Source organism: Phalacrocorax carbo, chromosome 17 (assembly GCF_963921805.1).
Source record: "Phalacrocorax carbo chromosome 17, bPhaCar2.1, whole genome shotgun sequence".
NCBI classification, from domain to species: domain Eukaryota; kingdom Metazoa; phylum Chordata; class Aves; order Suliformes; family Phalacrocoracidae; genus Phalacrocorax; species Phalacrocorax carbo.
In genome coordinates this window covers 1548196-1572565 of record NC_087529.1, presented here as the reverse complement: position 1 = coordinate 1572565, position 24370 = coordinate 1548196, and the positions used below count along the sequence as shown (strand labels likewise).

Here is a 24370-nt window from a genome sequence, read left to right as displayed (position 1 = left end):
TGTGCCAGCCAGGCTTATCTTCTGCTCTCAGGGTCCACAGGTCTTAGACATGATGTCCTACTTATCGTATGTCCTTCTCCTCCAGGCTGTGCTGAAAGACCAGAGTCAAATGAGGCAGATGGAGCTGGAGATCAGACCTGTCTTCCTGGTCCCAGACACCAATGGCTTCATTGACCACCTCAGCAGCTTGATAACACTGCTGGACTGCAGGAAATTCATCCTGGTGGTGCCCCTGATCGGTGAGTAGGGCTGGCGTGAGGTGGGGGCTTTCCCTCTCCCCCGGCGCGGGCTGTCCCTCCGTGCCGGCTCCCCCTCTCATGCCCCACGTGCCCGCAGTGCCTGTGTGGTCTGGGGCTGGACAGCTCGTGCCGCAGCTGGCTGGCAGCAGAGGCGGCGCTGGAGCTGGCATCCATCCTGCCCTGCCTTCTCCCAGCCATGGCCGGCATTCCTTCTGCCCACGTCGCCCTTCTCCCTTCCTGCCAGCTTTCTCCCCAAGGTGCATTTGGGGGTGCCAGGGGTTGGGAGAGGCAGATGGGTGTTAAATGGGATTTGGAGGGAATTTTGGAGGGAGCAAGGAGGAGGAATTGTTAAACAATCAGAGAAGATAGCTTATCCCAGCTGAGCTGGGGCTTAGGCAGCCTGAGCAAATGGCCGGCCTGTGTCCCAGCGTCTCAGAGCTGCTCAAGCCCAGCCCTTCTTTTTATCCTTATAAAGCTCACAGTAAAACAGCAAGCTGGTTCCCGTTATTGGTAAACACTCACCCTGGCAGATAACGGCTGTGCTGCTGGGTGGTCTCCCAGGGTGGCGGGAGGATTTGGTTAGATGCCTTTGCTCTGATTGTTTGATCGCGCTCCGGGCTGGAGGTAGCATTCCTCTGGCCAGTGTCACTCCGGCGCCCAGCGCGCCCCGGTGCCAGCCTGGCATCCAGAGGATCCCCGAGGGCAGCAGGAGAGGCCAGGGCAGGAGCGGGCCGAGCCTCGCAGAGCCCGCAGCCAGTCCCCATCCCAGCCGCAGCCCCAGGAGGCCGGGGGCCGGCTCTGCCCGTGGGCATCTCCAGCATCCAGGCAGCGAGGTGTATGCCAGTGCGGGTCTCCTGGCCTGTGGCACGCAGGGGTGCCTGCCCTCCAAGCCATTATGGGGCTTCCTTCTCAACTCCTGGTGCCCAGCAGACAGCTCTGCCTGCCCCAGAGCTCTCGTCCGCTGCTGCCCTTCCCCTCGGGGCGACCAGTCTGGCTCAGGAGGGCTTCCTGGGGCAGGGACCCATGGGTCGGGGGAGCAGGGCTGGCCGCCTGCCCAGCTCAGCACGGGAGCTGCCAAGGTGCTGGTGGCTTGGCACCGCAGTGCCAGGGCTTTGCGTGGAAGCGAAGGGAAGGAAGCCGGCAGCACCAGCAGAGCCTGGGCAGCCCTGGGGGCTGCGGAGCGTGATAACACCTGAGAGAGCCAGGACCTACCCTGCAGCCATGGCCCTGCTTCCTGGTGCCCTCCTGTCGTTGGCTTGAGGCTTGTCTATCCGAATCCCAGCCAGGGGCAGCAGTTAAAACCCTGGTCCTGTCCCTGTCCAAGATGCTGCTGCCCTCATCCTGCAAAAGGAGCCTGGCTTGCCCTGCCGCGGGCAGGAGGAGCAGCAGTGACTGAGCACCCTCAGTGCTCTCCTGTCCTGCCGCCTCCCCGCACAGGCCCTCGTAGGGGGGACAGAGTAACGCATCTCCCACTGCCTGCCACGAGTCTCCCCTGCCGCTGCTGAAGCACCCTGAAGCCAGCGACTCCCTGTCCACGCCGGGTGTTGGTCAGATTCCCCCTCGCCCCCCAGGAAAGGCATCAGTGCTGAGACCCAGGTGCGGGCAGGAGGCACCCGTCCCCCGGGGTAAGCTGGGGGCCCGTGGCTGCTGGGGGCAGAGGCCTTGGTGCCGTGCCCCATCGCTGGACCAGAGACACACGCGGTGCCCTTCCCCCCAGCACGGGGCACTCCTCCGCACTCTTCCCGGGGATGCAGCAAGGGGTTAAGCGCGCGGCTTCGCGTTGGGTTTGTTTCTCTTGCTCTTTAACCTGCTCCGTGCTCCTTGAGGCTGACCCCGCCATGGAGAAGCCAGGCCTGGTGCAGAAGCACAAACAAGCCTCCCCTTTGAAGCCTGTTTAGCTTGGAAGCAGGAAGGCGGATTTCGGGAGGGAATACCAGCTTTTCCTGTTTGATGTTCCGTTCTTGCACGGCTCCCCCCACCACGGGCCCAGCCGTGCATTGTGTGGAAATGGCAGCATCAGGTCGGTAGCAAGAAGAGTTGCCGGCCAGCGAAGAGCAAAGCAGCTCCATGCAGCTTTAATTTGAATACCCAGACAGTGAGTGCCAGTCTCACCATGGAACAGAGCGATCACGCAGGCTCCCTGGGCAGTGATTCACAGCACTGGGGAGAGGCCTCAGACCCCGAGCTCTCTCCCCGAACCCCCAAGGAATGCATAGTTCCCACTTGAACTCAGGACTTGGCTCCAGGCTCGGAAACAATCTTCAGAAATGAAGCCATGGCTAAAAGACATACTGTGCGCACAGAGGCTCCCTCGCGCACACGTGCACACCAGCTCTCTCGCGTGCCCGGCCTCGCGCACACGCAGCCCTGTGCACGATCGCAGGCAAGGTCGCTTGTGCGCACATCTGGCCGCATGCTTGTGTGCCCGGCCTCGCCGCTAGCCGCCTCGGCGGCATCTTGCTCGCACACGCGCGCTCGTACTGCAACGGAGAGGCTCTTCCAGCAGCGCCGGCGCCGGAGGGTGGGTCCCTCCTGGAGCTCTGCTGTGGTCCCTCAGGCTTCTGCTGGGCTTGGGGTGCTGGAGCAGCTGGGGTTCCCGGCCGCTTGGCAGCAGTACAGGAGGCTCTAAGGGTTGACAGGCGCCAGTTAAGGCTAACGGGCTAGGAATCCGCCTGATCCCAGGCTCAGGCTCGTCTCGAGCAGCATGGGTCAGGACAGATATGCGAACCCAGATGGGTGAGGTGTTGGAGAGAGCGTGTCCCGTGCCGGGAGCCTGGGCTGGTGGCTTCAGGTGGGGAAAATAGGGCCAGGGCTTGCATGGGAAACAGTGCTGGAGTGGGAACTGCCTGCACCCACGCGTGACCCTGTTCCGGCGTGCAGCCCTGCAGCAGGAGGGCAGCAGCTCTTCGTGTCTGAAAGTGAGTGCGGGGAGCTGAGAGGTGGCAGCGCGGCGCGGGGCGGGAGGCGCGGTTCTGCTGGCCATTGCTGCGCTCGGAGGCAGAGGAGCCGGCTGCAGGAGGCCGGGGTTTTCTGACACCCGCGGGCACACATGGAGGTGCCATCGGTTGTGAGGCAGGAGTGCCGGGTAAGGGGGCACGGTGGTGGTCCCAGCATTTTGCAGAGCGGCGCGAGATGCCCCTAGCATTACCCACACGCCGCAGGGGCGAGGTGCCTGCGTGCTCGGGGCCGAGCCAGGTGACCCTCAGCGGTGGAAGGCAGCAAAGCTTTTCCAGACCCGCAGCCAAGTCCAGGAGTGCAGGGACACTGTGGCAGCTGAACCCAGATTTCCTGAGCCAGCTCCCAGTGCCCCGGCCCCGAGGCCTTGGCAACTTGCGTGCTCCAGCAGCAGGTCATGGGAGCACCTTGTCCCATAGTAACTGTACCTCCTCTTCCTGTTTGAAGTGATAAACGAGCTGGATGGCCTGGCCAAGGGCCCGGAGATGGAGCACCGGGCTGCAGGCTATGCCCGCCAAGTGCAGGAGAGAGCCAGGAAGTCCATCGAGTTCCTGGAGGAGCGATTTGAGAGCCGGGACAACTGCTTGAGGGCTCTGACCAGCCGAGGCAACGAGCTGGAGTCCATCTCCTTCCGCAGCGAGGACACCACTGGCCAGCAGGTGAGGGACATCCCGGCCCCAGGAGGACGGGACGCAGGGGTAGTGATGCTGAGGGCTGGAGGCTCTTCGCCACCGCCTCGTGGGGGGAAGCAGGGGCCCTGGGGCCCGCGGGCTCTGGGCAGGGGTGGCTCTGTCCCCACCGTTGCAGGCAGCTGAGCAGGCTCCTGCGGGCTGCGTGTGTTGCGGCTCCGAGCAGCCCTGCTCTCCACTGAGCTGCAGCAGTGCCACAAGGGCAGTGCAGAAATCAGGGTGGTGGGGTTGCAGTTTTTTTCTCCTGCCAGGGGTAACGTTGCCCTTTTCTTGCAGGGAAACAATGATGACCTGATTCTGTCCTGCTGCCTCCACTATTGCAATGACAAGGCCAAGGATTTCATGCCCTCCAACAAAGGTAGAACATCCTCATGCCTTCCTTCTCCCTCCTCTGTTGCACCCCACAGACCCTTCTCGTTTCTCTTTCATGGCCCTCCTGCATTTTGCCTCTTTCAACACCAAGGTGCCACCTCCTGCCTCCGGTCAGCCCCAGGCTGTGGCCCTCTCACCGCATTGCCAAATGCGCACCTCACGGCGCCGGGGATGTCCCAGCCTGTGAGAAACCCACTGTAAATCTCCACGCAGCAATTTCATGGTGCCAGCAGTGGTGACGAAGGGCCAGAACGAGCCTCCTCCCCGCAAGCCCCGGTACCTCCTGGCCGGGGGTCTTTTTCCTCCCAATGCCTGGCTGGTATCGGCCACACGTGCTGGGACCAGACAGCCCCCGGGCTGTTGCCAGGGCAGTGGGGATGGGAATTGCATCAGCAGCTGCCCAAGAAATCAACCCGCATTTGTCAGTGCGAATTCTTAGCAGCTTAACTTGTCAGATTCACAGAGAAACCGTCACCAAATGTTTATGTGCAAATGATGCTGAATTTTGAAATCATGTGGATTATGGGGAATGGGGCCTGACAAGCTGACAGCCTCTGGTTTGTAACAAGGAGGCGCGTCACCAGCACGGAGCAGAGGATGTTTATTGTTACACATTTCTTAAAGTGTCCGCACAAAACCTCCCAATCCTGCTTTCGGCAGCCTTCAGCCCCAAGCCTGCCCTCCCGCCGAGCCCCCGCTCCCCTTCCTCCCGGCACGGGCCGGCCGGTGCGCTCGCCCCGACACCCTCAGCCCAGACACCACGACCGTAGCCTGCGTTCCTGGCCACCCTCCCCTTCCCCTCGTCCTGCCGCTCCCCGCGCAGCCAATCTGGGCCCATGTTGGGCTCCCATAAACTCTGTTTTTTCCATTCCCATCCTGGCTCGGAGGCACTGTGTTTCCTGTGCTCATAGGAACAGTACTCTGGTCACAGGACCCAGCTGCTTACACATACCCCATATGCTTCCCCTGCTTCGCACACACGTAAGCGTGGCTCCCACATCCCAGCCCAGCGCGTTGCGTGCGGGGCAGCTCATCCATCTGGGGGCAAGATCCCTTCGGTTATTTCTCAGGCTTCAACTCTCTCTGGCTGTCTGAGCCCCAGCCAGAAACGCCTCAGTGTCAGTGGCGACTCCAAAAAGCTTCACAAAAAAATAAGGGGTGGTTTTAGATCTTATAATGAGATCACCAGAATAATAGCACCAGCTTCCTGCTGGAACCAGGGTCGCGGGCCGTCTTCCTGGCCTGGGTCAGGCAGAGGGACCTCCTCTTCCCTGCCTGCGGCGCGGTGCACCACCCCATGCGGGCACCGAGGGACCCCGGCGCTGCCCACCGGCCTTCCCGGCCCCGGGGCTGCGGGCAGAGCGCACACCTCATCCCCCAGCCAGCACGGGGAGGGGAGAAGGCGGCCGTCGAGACGAAGTGTTGTCTCTGAGCTGCCACGGGAAGCCTCGGCAGGGAGCGGGGAGCTGGGAACGCTGCCGGGCAGCCCTGCCGTGCCATGGGGTGCAGCACCCGGGGCGGGGGGCAGGGGGGAGGCACGGCATGGGGACAGCGCGCTGTGGGATGGGCGCAAGGGCTGGGGCAGAGCGGGGAGGTCTGAGCTTCACCCTGCGCTCGCTCTCGTTGCAGATGATCCCATCCATTTGCTCAGGGAAGTGGTTTTGCTGACAGATGACCGAAACCTGCGAGTTAAGGCGCTGACCCGCAACGTGCCAGTGCGGGACATCCCCACCTTCCTCAAGTGGGCCCAGGAGGGCTGAGGGGGCCGAGCGGGGCCAGCAGCCCCTGAGCGAGTCACGCAGCCTGTTACGGTGGGACACCGGCTTCAGCGGCAGCCCTGACCACGCGCCGCCGCCGCCTTCCAGCCCACCACGAACAATAAACGCCACGTCTTCAACCCACCCCAGAATGGCCGTGCTGCAAAGGGGCCCCCCCCAAGGGCAGACCAGCTGGGAAGGTCATTGCTGTGGATGGTTCACGTGGAGGCTGGGCCGTTGAGGGTCCCACCAGCCTTTGGGCAGTGCCGGAGCGGAGCTGGCGAGCCCCGCTGGCTAGGGAAGCTTTGGGTGAGCCCGTGCCGGATCGCCAGCCTTTTGCTTGGTTTGCTTGGTTGCAGAGAGCTCGAGTCACGAGTCGGTGGCTCTTCGGGTTTGTAGGCTGCGTAGGGCAGAGACCGGGGACACGCCACCGCAGACTTTGGGATTGCTTAGTCCAGCTCGTGCCCCTCAGAGAGGCCGTGGACTTCAGGGGCAGGGTCCCTCCTGCCCCAGCCTGTTCGCCCGGTGTGGCCCAGGCAGCCGCAGGCCTCCGGCCCCTTCCCCACCCCGCGCCCGCCCCACGCAGCGGGTGCTGCTTGCGGAGGTGCTTGTCCTCGCCCTGGTGGAGGGTTTGCTTGTTCAGTTTCATTTCAGACTTCAGTATAGGTTAGTTTTCAGGTGTGTGCCCTGCCTGCTTTGCTGGGGGGAGGCTTTGAACACCCCCCAGTCCCCCCACAGCTGCTTTGTGTTCTGCTCCCCTGCCCACCGCAGCATTACCTGCCCTTTCCCTCCTCCCCCAAACCCCTTAGTCCCACCCCATTGCCTTTAGACACAGTTTTTGACCCAAGACTCAGCATGAGACTAACAAAATCCTCCAGACCTCCCCCTCCAAGGACCCCAGGACCGGCTGTCCCACAGGGCCTGTGTGTCCTCACATCACGGCCTCCTCTTGCATGTGGGATCCGGCTGTGGGACTGGGCAGGGCTGGAGAGAGTCGGGGCAGCGCCCAGCCCCCCCGCCACCGCTTGCCCAGCTGGGAGGGTCCCCTCTCGAGTTACCCATTCACCGTGGAGGGAGCCATGAAGGGACCCCTGCTGCCTCATCACTGGGTCACACCATGCCAGGAGCCAGTGCAGGGTTGGGGTGTTGCTGAGCCCTCTCCCCACACCCCCCATGTTGTCCCATCCCCAGCCCAGTTACATGCCAGATACAGAAGCTAAAAGGGAGCATTAACCTGTGAACTGGAGCCCCTGGAGCTCTGTCAAGTCCCAGTCCCATGAGCAGAGGGTGGGAGTGACCCCGAGGCCGTCGCCGGTCCCCGCTGGGGTGCCGCAGCTGTGGGAGGGAAGCGTCAAAGGTGCCAGAGGAAGCAGTAGGACAGAGCCCAGCGTTTTCCTTTCCTGCGTGGGTGGCTCAGACCCGGTGTGTGCATCAGGAAGCCCGGTGTTACCCCTGCACCGTCCACCCGGCCTCACGGCGAGGGCCAACGCCGGGGTCGGGGGCCTCGGCAGCGCCCGGCCGCGGTGGGGCTGCGCGGCACAGCGATGGAGACGAGCGGGGTTGTGCTGGCTAACCTGTGCCGTACGAACGTCCCGGCCGCGGGGCACCGTGCAGGGCGGCTGCTGGCAAAGGAGGGTCTGCGCTGCGGGGCAGAGCCTGTTCGGCCGAGACTTTGGGGTGCCCACGCCTGCCATCGCACGGAGCCATCACCGCGGCTGAGCCCAGCCGGGGCCGCGGCGCGCACGGCTCCCACACCCCGGTTCGGTGCCCGCAGCCGTGTGCCGCGCCGTGCTGGCTCTAAGCACCGCGTAGACTTTGCCTTCTCCTCCACACCGGGTGTTTAAATGTTTCTTTTTGAACAGAGCCCCCCCAGGGCTGCTTTGCAAGGCCCTTCCCCAGGGTACCACCAGCTCGGAGGGACCTGCAGCTCTGCCGGACACCGACCCCTCACGCTGGGCCATGGGCTCGGCCGTGGGACAGAGGTCTTGCTGCCATCAGACCAGCTGGCACGCCGGCGAGTGGCGCGGGGGCTCGCCGGCCTGAGCGCCCCGTGCCCAGGGCCATCCGTGCCAGCTGCCCCGAGCCACCGCGGGGAGCCCGTGTCGGGGAGGCGGCCGCGTTCGGGCTATTTTGTTAAGATGGTTTTAATAATTTTTAGTATTAAACACTTGTCTGTGCAGCATGTTGTTTCATTTGCTGTCGGCGGGCGAGTTGCCGCCAGGGTTGGGGCAGGGGTGGGCACGGCGGCCACCAGGGAGGAGGAACGGCAGCGGGACGCGTTTGTGCTGGCGAGGACAATGGCAGCTCTGTCCCACCTGCAGCTGCTGCAGACCCCGACCGAGGGGGCTCCGGGCAAACCAGGTGCGCGGCAAAGCCCCTCGCAGCTCCGCACCCACCGTCCCACCCCGGCGCGGCCCCCCCCTCAGCACCGGCCAGGCCAACCCCCAGAGAAGGACGCGAGGCCACGCGCGTTAATGTCATTTTATTGCTCATTCGGTTTCGACTATAGAAAAAAAAGGGGGCAAGGAGCCCGTGTACAAATCGGACGTGATACAGAGGGGGCCGGCAGCCTCGCTGGGCGCTGCCAGCTGTGCTTTGGGTGCTGCTGCCGCCGCTCACCCCACGGCAGCTCCACAGGGACTCTGCCGGCCCTGGGGGGCCCCGGGGGCGCCCCGGCAGCCCAGGGAGGGCGAGGGGGGCACCTGGGCAGGAGCGGCCAGCTCAGGCTAAGGCACAGTGGCTGCGAGGCCAGGGACAGTCGCTGCTGGCGGCCGCCCCGGGGCCTCGTGTGCAAAGGAGAAGAGGGGGCTCGGGGAGGGGAGAAGCTTCACATTAGCCCCAGGCAGAGGGGTCAGGGCAGGGGCCGGGGGGGCGTCCAGGCCGGGGGGGCTTTGCCCACACCGAGCAGAAGGCGGGAGAGGGGGTGCGATGGTGGCAGGGGATGCCCCGTGGCGGGGGCTCGGCCCCAGGTCACCGCAGCCCAGCACCTCCCTCGGCTCTGCCCCCCCCGGCTCCCTCCTGCAGCCCCCTGCCCACCCCCCCGGTAGCTGACAAACCAGACCGCTTTGTCTTTGTCATGAACTCCCCAGCCTGGCCGCGCTGGGGACGGGCATCTTTGGCAAAAAAAAAAAAACAAAAAATAGAGGCGAGTGGCTGCCCGAGGGCGAAGCCGCCGGACCCCGGACCCCCGGCATCCCTGATGGCGGGGAGCCTGCTGGGGCAGGGCCCAGGGGCTCAGTCTGTGACAGGCCCTGCCCCACCTCCCAGAAACACCAGCTGCCGGCGGCCGAGCCACCGGGGTCGGGCGGGAGGTCAGTGCTTGCTCCACGGTGAGGAGCATCGCGATTCCCCGGCCCCCCTGGCGTGGGCCCAACCGCCGTCCCCCCGCCCCATGCCCGCCGCTCAGACCCCGCTGTGCCCCTCCGTCAGTCTGCCCCCGAGCTCCCAGCATGGCCCCGCGGGGTTTGGCCGCCACAGGCCCCCCCCAGCCCCGGCACGGCCACGCTCTCCGCTCCCGGTCAGGACGGCTGCTCGGAGGCATCGCTCCGGCCGCGATGGATGATCTACTCACAGGCCCACGGCGGTCGAGGCAGCACAGTCCGGGTCCCATCGCGGCTGAGCCGAGCACCGGTGGGTCCCGCCATGGGGCTGGGGTGATGCAGAGAGCTGCCGGGGGCGTCCCCCCACCCGGGGGACAGCGCCAGGGACAGCCCTGAGGTAAGGAGCGGGCTCATGTCCTCCAAAGCCTCGGGTGCAGCCCGGCCTCACAGCTTGTGCTTCGCTCCCGCCCCGGGGCTGGGGGCCCAGCAGCCCCCACCAGCAAGCGGGGGGGCCACGAGGTCAGTCCCTGAATTATCGGCTTCTCCCGGGCAAGCCGGGGCGCTCATCGCGGGACGCGCCGTCCAGCCGTCCCGGGGCAGCTCTTGTGGGACCTTCCGCTACGAGCGAGTTCTCCGGGGCCGCGGGCAGCGCCGGGGGATGAGCACCCACCGCCCTTCGTCCCCCCCCAGCTCCACGCGGGACAGTGAGGGGAGCCCGGCGGCCCCCCCCGCCCCGCGGCTGGGCCGGCGCTAGGGGGGCGAGTATCGCTCTATGGTCCGGGCGGCCTCGGCGTGGAGGTGCGGAGCCTGCGCCAGCACCTCAGCCGCCTTGTCCTGGCTCAGCCCCAGGTGCTCGGCCGTGAACTTGGCCAGCGGGTAGAGGCTCTCCATGGCCTTGGGGTCACTGAGGAAGTGCGAGGTGTGGGAGAGCAGCTCGGCCGCCTTCTCCTGCTTGAGCCCCAGCTGGTCGGCGGTGAGGCGGGCCATGGCGTAGACGCTGTCGGGGAAGTCCAGCTTGGCTTTGCCATCGGGGCCGGCCGCGTGCATCTTCATGTGGCTGATGAGGTTGCGCTGCTGGGCGAACTTCCCGCCGCACACCTGGCACTCATAGGGCTTCTCGCCCGAGTGGATGCGCATGTGCTCAGTCAGGCGGTACTGGCGGGTGAAGCGCATCCCGCAGGCGTCGCAGGCGAAGGGCTTGAGGCCGAGGTGGCTGCGCATGTGGCGGGTCATGGTGCCGCGTTGCGTGAACTTCTTGCCGCAGATGGTGCAGGGGTAGGGGCGCGTCAGCCAGTGCGTCTTCTCGTGCTGCCGCAGCGTGGCCGGGTCCTTGTAGGACTTGTCACAGGAGGAGCAGCGGTAGGGCCGCAGGATGTCACCCAGCCCTGGGCCACCCTTGTCCAGGAAGGGCACAGCCTGCTCGGCTGCCGCCTTGTGATAGAGCTCCTCTTCGTTGTGGGCCTCCACGTGGGCGTTGAGCTGCTCGGAGCTGGGGAAGCCTTTACCACAGGGGATGCAGACATATAGGTTGTCACCCAGGCTCTCCGGCTCGTAGCCCAGGTGGTTGCAGTAGCGGTCCAGCGCGTCGCCAGGCGAGGGGCCCTCGCTGCTGCCCGTCTCCTCACTCGTGCTATTATCAGGCTCCAGGTCGTTGCTCTCCACGCTGGGGTAGCGGGGCTGCGGCACCGTGGGCGGCGACTCGGCCTTTTCCTCCCGCTCCAGCTCCTTCTCCGCCTCCCCCTCGTCCAGGTAGGGGCCCAGGGGCTCGTGCTTCATCCAGCGGTACATCAGCTCACGCCCGTCGGCGCGGGGCAGCGGGGGCTCGGCACAGGGTGGCGTGCTGCGGAAGGGGTCGGGGGCGTGGGGGTGCCCTCCTGGCTCGCCGCCCGGCGGGGAGTCCTTGTAGGCGGCGGCGTGGCTGGCCAGGAGGCCGGCGCTGACCGGGGGGCTGTCGTGCCGTGGGGGCAGCGAGGGCTCGCGGGGCTCGCCGGGCAGCAGGCGGTCGGTGGGCAGGAGCTGGGCGGAGGGGCCGGTGGGGCTCTTCTTGGAGAGGTCGAGGCCGCAGGGCGGCGAGCAGTGGCGCTCGGGCGGGCACAGCCCGTGGGGGTGCAGCGGGGCGCCCTGGGCGGCCGATGCATAGAGCTCCCCGCACTGCGTGTTGAGCGGCGCCGCCGGCTCCACGGGCGGCAGGTCCACGGGCCGCGGGGTCCCCGAGTAGCAGGCCTGGATGACCGGCGTGGCGGCACGCAGCCCCCGGCCCAGCTTGTAGGGCGCGTAGCCCCCGCGCAGGTGGCAGTATTTGCCGCTGCGTTTCAGCTTCTTCTTGCAAAGGGCCACCAAGCCGGGGATCTGGAGGTAGCTGGCGGCGGCCAGCACGGCGCCCAGGCTCTGCTCGCCACCCGGCTCACACTCAGCCAGGCGGCCGGTGTAGATGAAGTCAAGGATGAGGCGAAAGATGCCGGGGCTAACCATCTCGTGGTCCAGGTTGAGCAGGTTGTCGTGCACCACCAGCGACTTGAGGTAGGCGCTGCTGGCCGCCAGGATGTTCTTGTGCGCGCGGAAGAGCGCGTTCTGCACCACGATGATCACGTCGCACAGGAAGCCCTTGGTGCGCTGCGTGTTCAGCTGCAGCAGCAGCTGCCGCGAGTGGCTCGGCACCTCCATGGCATCCAGCATCCCGCTCCTCGCCCGCCGCCCTGCAACACACCGCCCCGTCAGCGGCGCAGCCGGCCCCGGGCGCTCGGCCCACGCGCGGGGGGCTCGGCCCGCACGTCGGGGGGCTCGGCCCGCACGTGGGGTGGGGTGTGGGGGGGGGGTGTCGGGGCTCAGCCCCCAGCCCCGCACACCACCACGTCCCGGCCGCTCTGTGCGGCCGCTCGGCCGGTGCCACCGCTTATATGGGGGCTCGCTTCTCGGCGGGCCGGGGGGGCGGGAGGGGGGTGAAAACCCCCGGAGGCTTTTGGAGAAAGTGACATCACCCGCCGCCGCCGCCAGCGCCGCGCCCCGGCCCCGCCAGCGCCCCGACCCCCGCGCCCACCTGCCGGGGGAACCGGGGCGGGGGGGGAACACCCGCACCCCGGGCCGGTGCCCCCCGCCCGCCCGCCCCCCCGGGGCCGCCGCCCTGCGTTACCTGCGCGGCGCCGCTGCCCCGGCTCCCCGCGGCGCCTCCCCGGCTCTTATGCGCCCCGGCCCCGGGAGGCGGCCGGCCGGACCCCCCCCGGCGCCCCCCGCCCCCGTTTCCTCTCCCCCCCTCAAACCCCCCCGCGAGGTGAGCGGGGGGATGGCCGGGGAGGGGGCAGCGGGACCTCCCCTCCCCACCTCCGCTCCGGTGCCGGTCCCCCCCGCCCAGGTGGGTAAAGCCAAGCGCCCGCGGAGCTGCTTGTTAGGGCTTCCCCCCCCCCATTTTTAAATTGTTTTGGGGTGTCCCCCCCTCTCCCCGCTTTACCTGGGCGCCCGGTGGCCTCCGCCAACCAGCCGAGGTCTCGGTGAACTCTCATGGCTCAGCCCCGGGGGGGCCGCCGCCGGTTGCTGTTCCCCTCCACCCTCCTCCTCCTCTGTTGCTGCTGTTCCTCCATACCCCGCGCTCCCGGCCGGTCCTACGGAACGGGAGGAGGAGGAGGAGGTGGTGGTGGTGGAAGAAGAAGAAGCAGGAGCGGTTCCTCGGCGTTCCCGACGCCGCCAGCGCGGAGGTGAAACCCGGGCTGCGAACTCCCCCTGACCCCGGCCTGAACTCCGAGCAGCGCCGCTGGCTGTTAAAGGGACGGCGGGAGGTTTTCCTCCTCCCATCCCCGGGCGGGGCACCGACAAGCCGGGCCCCCCCCCTCCCCTCCCTTCTTCTTCCCCTCCCTCCCCATCCCGGTCTCCTCCTCCTCTCTCCGATCCCGCTTTCCCCCCTCCCGGTCTCCTCCCGCCCCGACCCCGCCGCCCCCTCGGGGGTCTCCATCCTCGGGGCATCAACCTTTGCCCGGAGCCACCGAGGGGGGCCGGGAGCCCCGGAGGGCCCCCCCTCGGTGGCTCCGGGCACGGGCCGCTCTGTCCCCCCCCGGGTCCCGGTACCGCTCGCAGGGCGCCATCTAGCGGCTCCGGTGCGCTCCATCCCCGCCGGTTACCGGAGGCGGCTCCTCCCCGCGCAGGTGCGCGGTGGGACCCGACGGGGCGGGCGGTGGGGAAGGGTAAAATATGGGTGTCCTGCTAAGGACCGCCTGGTGTGTTTGCTGCCCCACCCGAGGGGACACACGTGGAAGGGGGGTGGGAGAGCTGGAGTGGGTGCTGTCAGCACAGGGTGCTTAGGGGGGACCCTAATCGGTGCAGGTGATGTGGGGAAGGGTTTTAAGGAGGGGGGGGAGGGGGAAGGCAGCCGGCCCTAATTTGCTGCTGGTGGGGAAGGACAGAAAGCAGGGGGGCGCACAGCCCTGGCGCCCAGATGTGTGGCGGCGGCAGCTCGGGGTGGGCCAGGGGCTTGCAGCAGTTGAGGAGGAGGAGGAGGAGGAGGAGGGGGAGGCGGAGGCGGCAGCGCCACGTTTCCCCTCACTTCATCCCTCCAGCCGCTCTCGAAAAGACTGCTGGGCCTGAGGTGCAACCCGGGGTCCCCCCTTGGCGCGGGGGGAGACGCCTCACGATTCGCACTTTCGCTTCTCCTTTCTCACGGCCGCAGCCTCTTGCACAACCTCCTTGTACAGCAAAGCATCGTGATGGGCACCTCCGGGCCAGCCATTAATCCTTGGGGGGGGGGTCCCGCTGGCACCCCCTGCCCTGAGCAGGGCGCCCTGAGCAGGGCACCCCGAGCACTGGCCATCCCTCCCGGCTGGGGCCACCCTGGATGCTCTCAGTGGTTCACCCCATAACCCTGGTCCCTTGGTGAGTGGGAGCCAGCATGGGGTCTCCAGCCCCCCGGGACAGAGTTTCGCCAGCCCTGGATGTAGGAGAAAAGAGGATGGGCGCTGGCAGGGAGGGTGCATGGCGGTGGCAGCCGCGGCCCTCCCGGCTGAGCATCCCTTGGCTGGAACTCATCCTCAGACTCCCATCGGGTCCAGGGTATGCCAGCTCACTACGGGAATGCTCCCATGGGGACCTGGATGGGGCAGCACTGCCAGTGGGGACCCTGCGGCGGACACAGCCCAGGCACCAGCTCACAAATCCCCCTCCCCGCTCTCCATCCTGGTCTCGTGCCCAGAGGGAGCATCGGGATCCTGAGAGCGGGACACGGGCGACTCCCCGTCACAGAACTGTGGTTTAATCCCAACTCCCCGGGCACTAATTCCACCCCCCGCCCCCCCTTTTTTTTTTTCCTCTTCAATTAACGGCTGGAAGTGTTTCAGGTTCTGGCAGCGAGCTCTGGACGTCGCTGTGAGCGATGGCTCCCGCGGGCTTCGTCCCGGTAATTTATGGGGCTGTGCTGTATAAATCACGGCAGCGAGCGGCTCCCAGACAGCTGCCTCCCCCGGGGCCGGCCGGGACCCCCGGCTGCCCCAGCTACCTGCTGAGTGACGCCGAGCCCTCAGGGCAGCGACCGAAGGGGGCGGAATGGAAAAACCTTCACCTTTTCCACCCACATTTGCAGCTCCCCTCCCATTCCTGGCCTCTCCCAGGAGCAGAGGGACGGGTTGGTGCCCGTAGGGGTTTGGGGCAGGTGGACGGGGGTCGGATCCACTAATATCCCCCCTCCTGCCCTGCTCTGCCTTCTGGGGACACCCTGGGGCGAGCCCCCAACCCCACAGGGCCTGACCGGGCATCCTGCACCCAGGGAGCCCAAAACCTGCCGCGAGTCCCCGAGGAACATGCTGGGCCCCGAGGGATGGGGACGGCAGAGCCACGGGCAGAGCCAGCGCCGGCGGCCGGGAGCGCGCAGGGAAAGGGGCATTTTCGCCTCAATGTGCTGAGCAGATTGGAACCAGCTCTGGTTAAGTCATTGGCTCTGTTGGGAGGTCTGAGCTGGAGCGTCTCCCGCCCGTGCCCCCTCCCCACGATCAATCAAAGTTGCAGCAAATTAGCCCAGATGCTGGGAGATTCGGTTCAAATCCAGCTGTGGTTTGGATCGCATTCGCATGCCTGGCTTCATGTGGGACCTGGGCTTTTGGACAGGATACAGCCCCCTGGTCTCCGCAGGGCCCTGTTTCCCAGCGCAGCCTCTCCCCAAAGCCCACACACATGTCTTCGATTATGGCGCGTTGGCCAGCCGGGCCGCATCCGGCACCGCCAGGAGCCTGCAGCCCCCGCTGGCAGCTCGCACTTCATTTTCCCGGCGGTGCCGGGGTATGGCAGCCCCCCCCGCTGCAGCCCCTGTGCTTGCAGGGGGATGCATGTCCCCTCCGCCTGTGCTGGGCTGAGGCCGTGAAACTCGTGACAACAATGAGCTGCTCTGGGCTGGGCGTGGATCGGTGCTGCCCACCTCCCGCCCTGATCCTGACGTTAGGCAGAGCTGTGGGGATGCCTGTGCTGAGCCCTGCCTGCTGTGAAGCGAGGCTGGGGGCAGCCACAGGCCCCCGCCAGGTGCTCCTGGGGTTCTGGTGCCCCCCCAACATGGTAGGAGCCCTGTGGGGTGGCCAGAAGGGTGGAGGCCCTGGTACAACACAGCCCCCCACCCACCCATGGCTGCTGCACCAGCTGCAGGGCTGCTGGGGTGGGCGAGGAGACCCTTTACTTGTGGGGTGATGCTGGGGTGAGCGAAGGGACCCTTCCTAGCGAGGTGATGCTGAGGTGGCTGAAGGACCCTTCCTTGTGGGGTGAAACTCAGCTGGATGAGGGGACCCCTACCCACCGGGTGATGTTTGGTGGGACAGTGGGACCCCTTCCTTGTGGGGTGATGTTCAGGCATGTGAGGGACAGGATCACACAGTGGTTGAGGTTGGGAGGGACGTCAGGTCGTCCTCCAACCCCCAGCTCAAGCAGGGCCACCCAGAGCTGGTCGCCCAGGACCGTGCCCAGATGGCTTTTGGATATCTCCAAGGACGGGGACTCCACCACCTCCCTGGGCAGCCTGTGCAATTGTTCCCCTCACAGGGAAGTGTTTCCTGGTGTGCGGAGGGAAGCCCAGTGCTCCAGCCTGTGCCCGTTGCCCTCGGTCATGGCACTGGGCACCACCATGCTGGCTCCATCCTCCCTGCACCCTCCCTCCAGGTGCCTGCGTACACTGGTGAGGTCCCGGAGCCTTCTCTGCTCCAGGCTGAGCCGCCTCAGGTTTTGTAGCCTCTCTTCATAGGAGAGGGGCTCTGGTCCCTTCATCTTCAGTGGTCCTTCACTGGGCTCTCTCTAGTGCATCCACGTCGCTCTTGTGCTGGGGAGCCCAGCACTGGACCCAGCACGCCAGGAGTGGCCTCCCCAGCGCCGAGCAGAGGGGGGAGAGCCCCTCCTTCGCCCTGCTGGCAACGCTCCTCCTCACGCAGCCCAGGACACCCCTCGCCTCCCTTGCCCTTGGTGTCCCCCAGGACCTGCTGGGCTGGTGTCCAGCTGGGGGGCCCTGGGATCGCCCGGGCTCTCCCTCCCCAGGGACAGGGCTTTGCTCTTCCCCTTGGTGAACTTCATGAGGTCCCTGTCAGCTGGTGGGGGTGTGTGCGCAATGGGAACCCTTCCTTGTGTGGTGCTGTTCGGGTAATCAAGGGCACCCAGCCCTGCAAGGTGATGTTTTCTGGGGCAGTGGGACCCCCTCCTTGTGGGGTGATGCCTGATGGGGTGATGGGACCCCTTCCCTGCAGGCCAATGTTCAGGCAGGTGAGGACCCCTTCCTTGTGGGGTGACGCTTGGTGAGGTGCTGGGACCCCTTCCTCTATGGGTGATGCTTCGTGGGGCAGTGGGACCCCTTCCTTGTGGGGTGACACTCAGGCAAGTGAAGACCCCCCACCCCTGTGGGTTGATGCCTGATGGGGTGATGCGACCCCTTCCCTTTTGGGTGATGCTTTGTGGGGTGATGGGACCCCCGCCTTCCTCGTGGAGCAACACCTCCTTCAACCCTCTTCGTCGACCAGCGCCTTCCTACCCACCCCTTAGCTTTGCAAGCCCCACGGGTGACCGCCCCCTCCCCACCCGCAACAGAGGCCCCCCCCCAGCGACTGGGTCACGGCTGCAGCCACTAGTGGAAAGCCCACGAGATGGCAGCAACGGGCCACGCTCCGGGATGCGACACCTCCCCCCCCCCGCCCCCACGGGGGCCGCTCCCCCCCCCGCCCCGGTCCCCCAGACGCGAACCGCCGCCGGTGCGCGTCGGGGGGACCGGGGCGTGGGGAGGAGGTGGGAAGCGGCCCCCGTGGGGGCGGCGGCGGCGGAGCTGCGCAGCCGGTTGCGGGTGGGCCGGCCCCGGTTGCTGACTAATCCCGGGGCTGAGTCACGGTTGCGGCGGGGAGCGCTGCGGCAGCGACAGCTCCCCCCGCCCAATTCCCGAACCGGAGAGCCCCGACGGGGCGCGCGCCGGTCCTCCGTGGGAAAAAAAGGAAAGGGGGGCCGACATCCCCATATGCTCGGGGTGCGGGGGGCTTAAGGAGTTTTGGGGGGGGTTTTAGGAGGTTGGCAGCACCCTAAGCCGGGCAGATAGAGGGGCTGCCGGTGGATTTGGGGGTGTGTGCGTGGTGTGATTCCCTGAACCCCTCTGCAAGCGTTTGGGGGTGTCAGTGAGGAATGGGGGCGTGGGGTGTTTGTGGCCTGGGCCCCCCCATAGCTGCGTGCGGCCTTGCGCAGCGCGGATGCTGGCGGGCGCGGATGCTGCTGTCAATGACAACGCCGCTGTTGCTGTGGCGACCGGTATGATGCTTCGCCAGAGCAGAGTGAGGTCAGAAGGCTCCAGCAGAAATGGAGGGGGGGAAATGGATGGATGCATAAGGGGGGGTCCTTCACAGTTCCCCCTGTCCTCTGGGAAGGACCCCAAACACACACACATCCCCCTGGATACAGCTCTAGGCCCGTCTTGTGGGGTGGGGGCTGGCACTTGGGATGGGGGGGGCAAAAATTATTTCAGTCCCAAAGCCACAACGTGTCCATCTCGGGCGCACTGATGGCTTTTGGGGGACCCAGACCCAGTGGGAGCACGGGCCAGGCCCTGCTGTGAGGCCAGAGGGGTCAGGGTGGCACAGTGCTGCAACTGGGGGGGGACACCCCCCACACTCTAAACTCAACCACACACACCTTAGTGCTGCCCCAGCCACCCACAGGCCATTGGGCTGGCACCCATGGGTGCTCACGGCACCACAGGCATGAGGGTTCTTACTGGGGGCAGGTGGGAGGTGCTGCCCAGGACATCGCCGTGGGTGGGGGGTAGAAGCGGGCAGGGGGCACCCCCAGGCTGATACCTACGTGTGGGCACCCCGGGGCCCTGTGCAACCCCCTCTTGTGCCCGGGGCGGGGGGCAAAGACAGCCCCACAGCACCAGCCCCACGGTGAGGCTGCGAGGCCCCACGCTGGGCCCAGTAAGGTGGTCGGGGGCGATGGGTGTCCCTGGGGCCCCTGTGGGTGCCCCCGCCAGACACCTCGGGACTGGGCCAGGGGGTGCCCCATGCCGCAGCCCTCGGGGTCACAGGCCCCTCTCTCACACCTTGGTGGGCGCACAGCCCCTGGGTCTGGGGGCAGGTGGAGGAGGGATGCAGGGTGCTGGATGCTGCTCCCCTGTGCACCTCCAGGAGCTGAGGACCGGGTGAGGCCGGGGGGGGCCGGGGTCCCCGTGCAGCCCGGACCCCCTGCTCGGCTCCGGGCCGCTCTCCTCCCCCCGCGCCGATATAAATAGTAGCGTCTTCCCGTTCCCTAAATTTCCTCGCTGACGTAGCGCTCACGTCATTGTGTAGGTTGATGCTTTTCTATGAATGAGCCGAGATCCCCGTTACTACGAGCCCGATCCTATAAAAGCCCCGCGCGCTGCGGACAGCGCAGCTCCGCCACCGGCGCGTCCCCCGCCGGGAGCCGCGGGGCCCCGGGCCCGGGCGGGGAGGCGCGGGGCCCGCAGGAGGTAAGGTACCGGCAGCGCTGGCCCCCAGGTAAGCCCGCGCGGAGCCCGGTGCGGGGGCGGGCGGGGGCAGCGGAGCCCCGCACACCGGGCGCTGCACCTGCCCGCCCCGCGGCGGGGGTTGGGGGGGGGCGGGCGGACGAAGCAGGGGGCCGGGGCGGGGGGGGGGGCTCTGCGGCGGGCGGGGGCGGTGCGGTGCCGCCTGTCGCAGCCCCACGTGCGGGGCCGGGCGGCGGGGGGCGGTGGGGGCGGTGCGCGGGGGCGGGCGCTGGGCGCGGAGCCGCCCCGGGGGGGCGCACGGCGGGGCCGGGCCGCCCGCCCGCACCTTGCGGGGGCTTTGGGGTGGGGGTGGGGGAGAGGTGACGAAGCGCATGTGTGTGTATGTGTGCCCCCCCCCCCCGCGCCCCCCCCCCCCCGCCACCGCTGCGGGTGACACCGCTGTCTCCCGCTCCGACCCCCTCCGCATCCATCCCCGACGGGACCCCCGGCACCATCCCGCCGTGCCGTGCCCAGCACCATCCCCCACCCCGCACCCCGGTGCCACCCGTCCGGGTGCTGCCAACCCCGCAGCCCGCGGGGGGCTTGGTGTCTGTCGCCTCCCCCCCCCCCCCGGGTGCTGCCCCTGGGGCGTCGGAAGAGCGCGGAGCCCCCGTCGAGGAGAGCCCGAGTCAGCGCGTCGGCACCTTGGCTCTAGACTGCTTACTGCTGCGTAGGGACAGGACAGTAACAGTCTACAGTCATGGCTACTGAAGCATGACCCACCGCCGGCCCCGCCACCGGCCCCGCCGCCGGCCCCGCCGCCGGCCCCGTCCCGCCACCGGCCCCGCCGCCGCGCCGGGGGGGCGGGAGCTCTCCGTGGTGCTGAGCCGTCGGGGAGCGCTCGCGGCGGGGGCGGCGGGGCGGGGGGGGCCGGTGCACGCCTGACCCCGCTCTCTCTTCCCCCCTCCCCCCGCAGACACCGACCCCCCCCCATGGCGGACGCCGTCCCCCCCTCCCGCTGCAGCCCAGGTAGGGGGGGTCCCCCCGGCGGGGCGGACACGTGTGGGAGGGCGCGGGTGGGGCGAGCGCTTGGGGAGGGGGGAGGAGGATGCTACTGAAGCCCCCCCCCTCCCAGCGCCGGGACACCCCCCCGCGCTGCGGGTGGGGGTCGGGCGCGCTCGCTGCGGTGGCGGGGCCGCCTCCTCGCCGTCGCCAAGGCACCGGCTGCCCCCCCCCCACCTCCCGGTGTGTCCCCCCCACCCCCTCGACGCCGCCCGGGCGACCGTGGCTTTAGATTGTTACTGTGCCGCTGGGGGGGTAACAGTCTACAGCCATGGTCGCCGGGCCCGGCGCACTCGCACCGCAGGCGGCACAGGCCCCCCCACCCCCGGGGGTACCGGAGGCGGCGGGGGGGGCGGCGGCGGGGGTCCCGCGGGGGTCTGCCCGCCTCCCGGGGCAGTAGGAGCTCACATGCAGGGTGCAGCTCGCCGCACATCAACTCTTACTGTTCGGGGGGGCGGGCGCCGAGCGGCTCCTCCTCGGGCAGCGGGAACGGAGAGGACCCCCCACCTTGACGCCCCTCCACATACCGCAGCCCCCTCCCCAGCCCCGCAGCCCCTCACCTGCCCTCCCGGCGGGGCCCCGGGGCCGCCCCCGCCGGCCTCGTCCCGCCGCATCTGGAAGCGGCTCCCGGAGAGCGTCGCCGCCGCGGTCCCGTGTGTCCCCGTCCCACACACCTTCCCCCCCACCCCCGCCGGTGTGCGCGGTGCTGGGGCGGGGGGCGACGGGCAGGGGTCGTTCCCGGGCCCCGAGCGCGGCCCGCCGGCGGGGCTGGGAATGCGGGGACTGAGCGCGGCCCGACGGGACGGCCGGGGCCGGGCCGGGCCGGGGCGGGCGGCGGCCGGAGGCGGTCGCAGGTTGCACAACCCGCCCGGCGCGGCCAGGAGATTCCTGAGCGGCGAAGTCAGAGCGGCCCGGCCTGCCCCGACACCGGGCACCGGGCCCTCGGCAGCCGGCGGCGACCGGTGCCGGCCGGGGAGGGCCCCTCGGGGGGGGGCACCGGGGATCCGGCGTCCCGGAGACGGGGGCAGGGGGGCTGGAAGGGGCGTAGTGATCCCGGAGGGGCGCGGGGTGCCTCATCTCATGGAGGTGGGGGCGGGGGACACCAGGGATGGTGGGGAGACAGGCCCAGGTGGCAGCGGAAGGACAGGGACACAGCCGCAGACAAGGACCTGCACCCCCAGCCATAGCTCCAGCACAGGGCTCCCCGTGACCCCGCTGGGTGCCAACTAACCTGCATAGTATGGGCAGGGCCCCCAGCCCACGTTCCCCCTCCCCAGGTTAGGGCAACCCCCCCCCAGGAGCACCCACCCATGGGTGTCCTGCACCTGGCAGCATTGCCCCTCACGCAGATGGGCAGAGCCACCGCTGGGTTCCCAGGGGCCAGCAATGGCGGGCGGGGGGATGTCACAGGCCCCGGGTCTCCACCGTGCGCTGCCCCTGCTCCCACCAGTCCCTGTTGCCTCCCGCTTTCCCCATTGCTGCGGCTGGCAACGGGCCACACACCTCCGGGAAGGGGATTTTTGGGCAGCCCCGCCAGCACCCAGGTGAAGCCACAGCTGTGTTCGGCCCAGCGCGCCACGGCCCGGCACAGTCATGCTGCCAAGGGGCTGCTGGCCATGAAAAGCCCCCCTCCATCCCCTGGAAAAAACTCCTTGCTCGTGCCCAGGGTGGGCAGCAGCAACAGCAGCACAGTGACGTCTGGGCCATGGTGGTGTCTGAATCCCCTCCACGGTACCCCTGGGTGAGGGGATGCATCCCACAGGCTTCCCCACGCCCCCTCGGACCCCACGCTCCGGCCCTGGGAAGGCTACAGCTGCGCTGTTGTTGTTTTGAAGGCCAAGACTCTCCCGCTGACACCCTGGAATTAGTTTTTCTTCCAGAGCCCTTAAAAATATCCTGGATTTCTGACACCGGGACTCAGCTTCCGACAGCACTTCCAAGCTGCCGGGCCTGGGGCCAGCCATCGGTGCCAGGGGAGGGAGGCCGCCCGGCTCCCGTGCACCTCCTCAGCGCGGCGATGGTGGCAGTGCCGGGAGGAACGCAGCGGTGCCGGGGAGGATCACGGTGCCTGCCACAGCCGAGTTACTTGGCGCTTCTACAGCAGGACGGTGCTCAGCGGGGGCACGGGCATGGCACAAGCGCTGCCTTACTTCGGCCTCACTCCCGGCAGCTCACAGCACTTCAGCAAGCGCCCCCAGCCCAGGAGGGTGGGATGGCTCAGCCTGGGGGGCATCCAGCTGCCGTGACCTGACAGAGCCCCATGGCTGAGGAGTGGGCTGCAGCAAGGGTCCTCGAGGGGCTGGAATTCCTCTGTGCATCCCTGGGTGAGCACGTGGCCCAAGAAAACAGCTTCTGGCTGAAGCCTATGACCCGCTCCCGGCTTTGGCAAGGGGCACCTGTGACAGGCGGGCACCCCGGGAATTTGGGGTGGGGGCCATGGGGGATGCCCTGGCACAGCTGGTGGGGGGTGCAGGGAGAGGCGCTGCCCCCTGAAAGGCAGGGGAGCTGCCCACCGCCCCCGGCTGCCCACACGCCGCACACGCTCTCGTTGCCATCCAACAGCTCTTGGCGAAAACGGCCTTTTGTGATTCAGCCGTGTTTATCCCAGCCCGCGGCCCGGCCCAGCGTGGGTTTCCATGGAAAACTTCCATCCAAAACAAGGAGAGAAGGAGCTACAGCAGGAGTGACTCAGCCACAACTGGAAGCTTCTGCGGGTGAAGCGGGGAGGGGGTGGCTTGGTCCCGCTCTGGCAGCAGGGCCTGGGGATGGCCCTCAGCTCTCCCCTGCTTGCGCCGCTGCCTCCGGGCACGCTCGGGGGGAGCTGTGCTGCGTAACCCTCTGCTAAACAAATCACCCAGCCGGAACGCCCCCTCCCCAGCCACCTGCGCCAGGCCCCCGCTCAAGGGGATGGGGAGGAAGAGCGTGAGATGAGTAAGGCTCAAACCCCGGTGAGATCGGCACCCGATGCCAGGCTCGGCGGGACGTCGCTTTTTCCGGCGCTACCCACGGGAGCCCCGTGCGGGCAGCTGGCACGGTGGGCAGCGGAGGAGGGCCTGAGTCAGCAGCGGCGCAGGGGGAAGGGGCACGGGGAGGGGGCGGTGGGTGTTTGCAGAGAGGCAGCCGCGCCCCAGCATCTCTGCTCATGCTGGTCTTCTCTGGGACACTGGAGAGGGCTGGGGGCTTGCCGTGCCCCCCAAGCCCCGGACCCTGCACCCACGGTGGGCTCTAACCCTGGGGGCTGGTGCTGCGGCCACACAGGGGGCTGCACGGGGGGGTGGAAAGGTCCCCGTCTGGGGAGCAGAGGGGTGAAGCCCACCCCTGCCAAAGCACCCAGGGTCCAGTGCCACTGGTAACACCGGTGGCTGCCCCCAGGGCCTCCCATGCCAGAATCACAGCCACCGCCTGGAGCCCAGGCTCACTCCATCACCCTCCCAGCAGCACCCCTCGCTCTGGGACCACAACCACCACATGCTGTTTTTGAGGAAAACCCACCTGCCCTGGGCCCTGCGGGGTGGGGGGAGAGGAACCCCCAGCCCAGACACTGAGCTGGGCGAGCGGTGGGGGGTCCTCGCTCAGTCTCGTCTCCAGGCTCTGCTCTGTGGCAGCTGGCGAGGGCAGCTGCACCCCGAGAACAGCAGTGCAGGAGCAGACCTGGATGTGGAGGGGCACGAAGGGGTCTCACCAGCGGAAAAGGAGGCGAAGGGCAAGATTCCGGGGGCAAACCCCTCCATCCAGCAAGGACACGCAGTGATGGCCGCGGGAGCAGCTTCCCTCCTCCTGTTGCACCAGGGCTGAGCATGACCTTCCTCTGCTGCTCACACAGGCACCTCCCACGGACAAGGGTCACGTTTATTTGTTTTTATTAATTTGTTTAAACTGGTACAGGAGCCACCTTTCCATACACCCCAGGGAGAGGCAGCAGGTACCGCAGCGCCCCAGCTCAGGTCACCCATCCCTCAACACCCCTCCGCAACACGCCCGACGGAGCCTCCTGCGGGGCCGGGGCCGCTCTGCTCACTCACCGCACGCCAGGGCTCCTTCCTGCTCCACCCCAGCGGCGCCGGTGCCTCCCCCG

General features: G+C 67.8%; 2 protein-coding genes across 3 annotated transcripts in view; one reads left to right on the top strand and one right to left on the bottom strand.

Moving 5' to 3' along the window:
* Positions 1–8191, top strand: part of SMG6 (SMG6 nonsense mediated mRNA decay factor) — a 115818-nt gene extending 107627 nt beyond the window's left edge. For both annotated transcript variants that reach the window (XM_064468107.1, XM_064468105.1), the window contains exons 16-19: positions 86–239; positions 3642–3853; positions 4160–4241; positions 5885–8191. In XM_064468107.1, coding sequence (XP_064324177.1) covers positions 86–239; positions 3642–3853; positions 4160–4241; positions 5885–6015 — 579 coding nt within the window. In that variant the 3' untranslated portion in view covers positions 6016–8191. The remainder of the gene's footprint in view (positions 1–85; positions 240–3641; positions 3854–4159; positions 4242–5884) is intronic.
* Positions 8192–8479: 288 nt separating this feature from the next.
* HIC1 (HIC ZBTB transcriptional repressor 1) lies at positions 8480–13107 on the bottom strand. Its single transcript, XM_064467640.1, has 2 exons — positions 12778–13107; positions 8480–12028 (listed from the first exon to the last, which is right to left on the bottom strand). Exons 1-2 carry the CDS (start codon positions 12827–12829, stop codon positions 10083–10085), a joined length of 1998 nt encoding a protein of 665 aa, XP_064323710.1. The 5' UTR covers positions 12830–13107; the 3' UTR covers positions 8480–10082.
* Between the last annotated feature and the right edge of the window lie 11263 nt (positions 13108–24370).

Excerpts from the sequence above, each read along its gene's own strand:
- HIC1 (XM_064467640.1), bottom strand. The coding sequence starts at position 12,829 with ATGAGAGTTCACCGAGACCTCGGCTGGTTGGCGGAGGCCACCGGGCGC. Across the intron at positions 12,029-12,777 it reads GGAGGCCACCGGGCGCCCAG|GGCGGCGGGCGAGGAGCGGG; the intron begins GTAAAGCGGGGA and ends GGTGTGTTGCAG.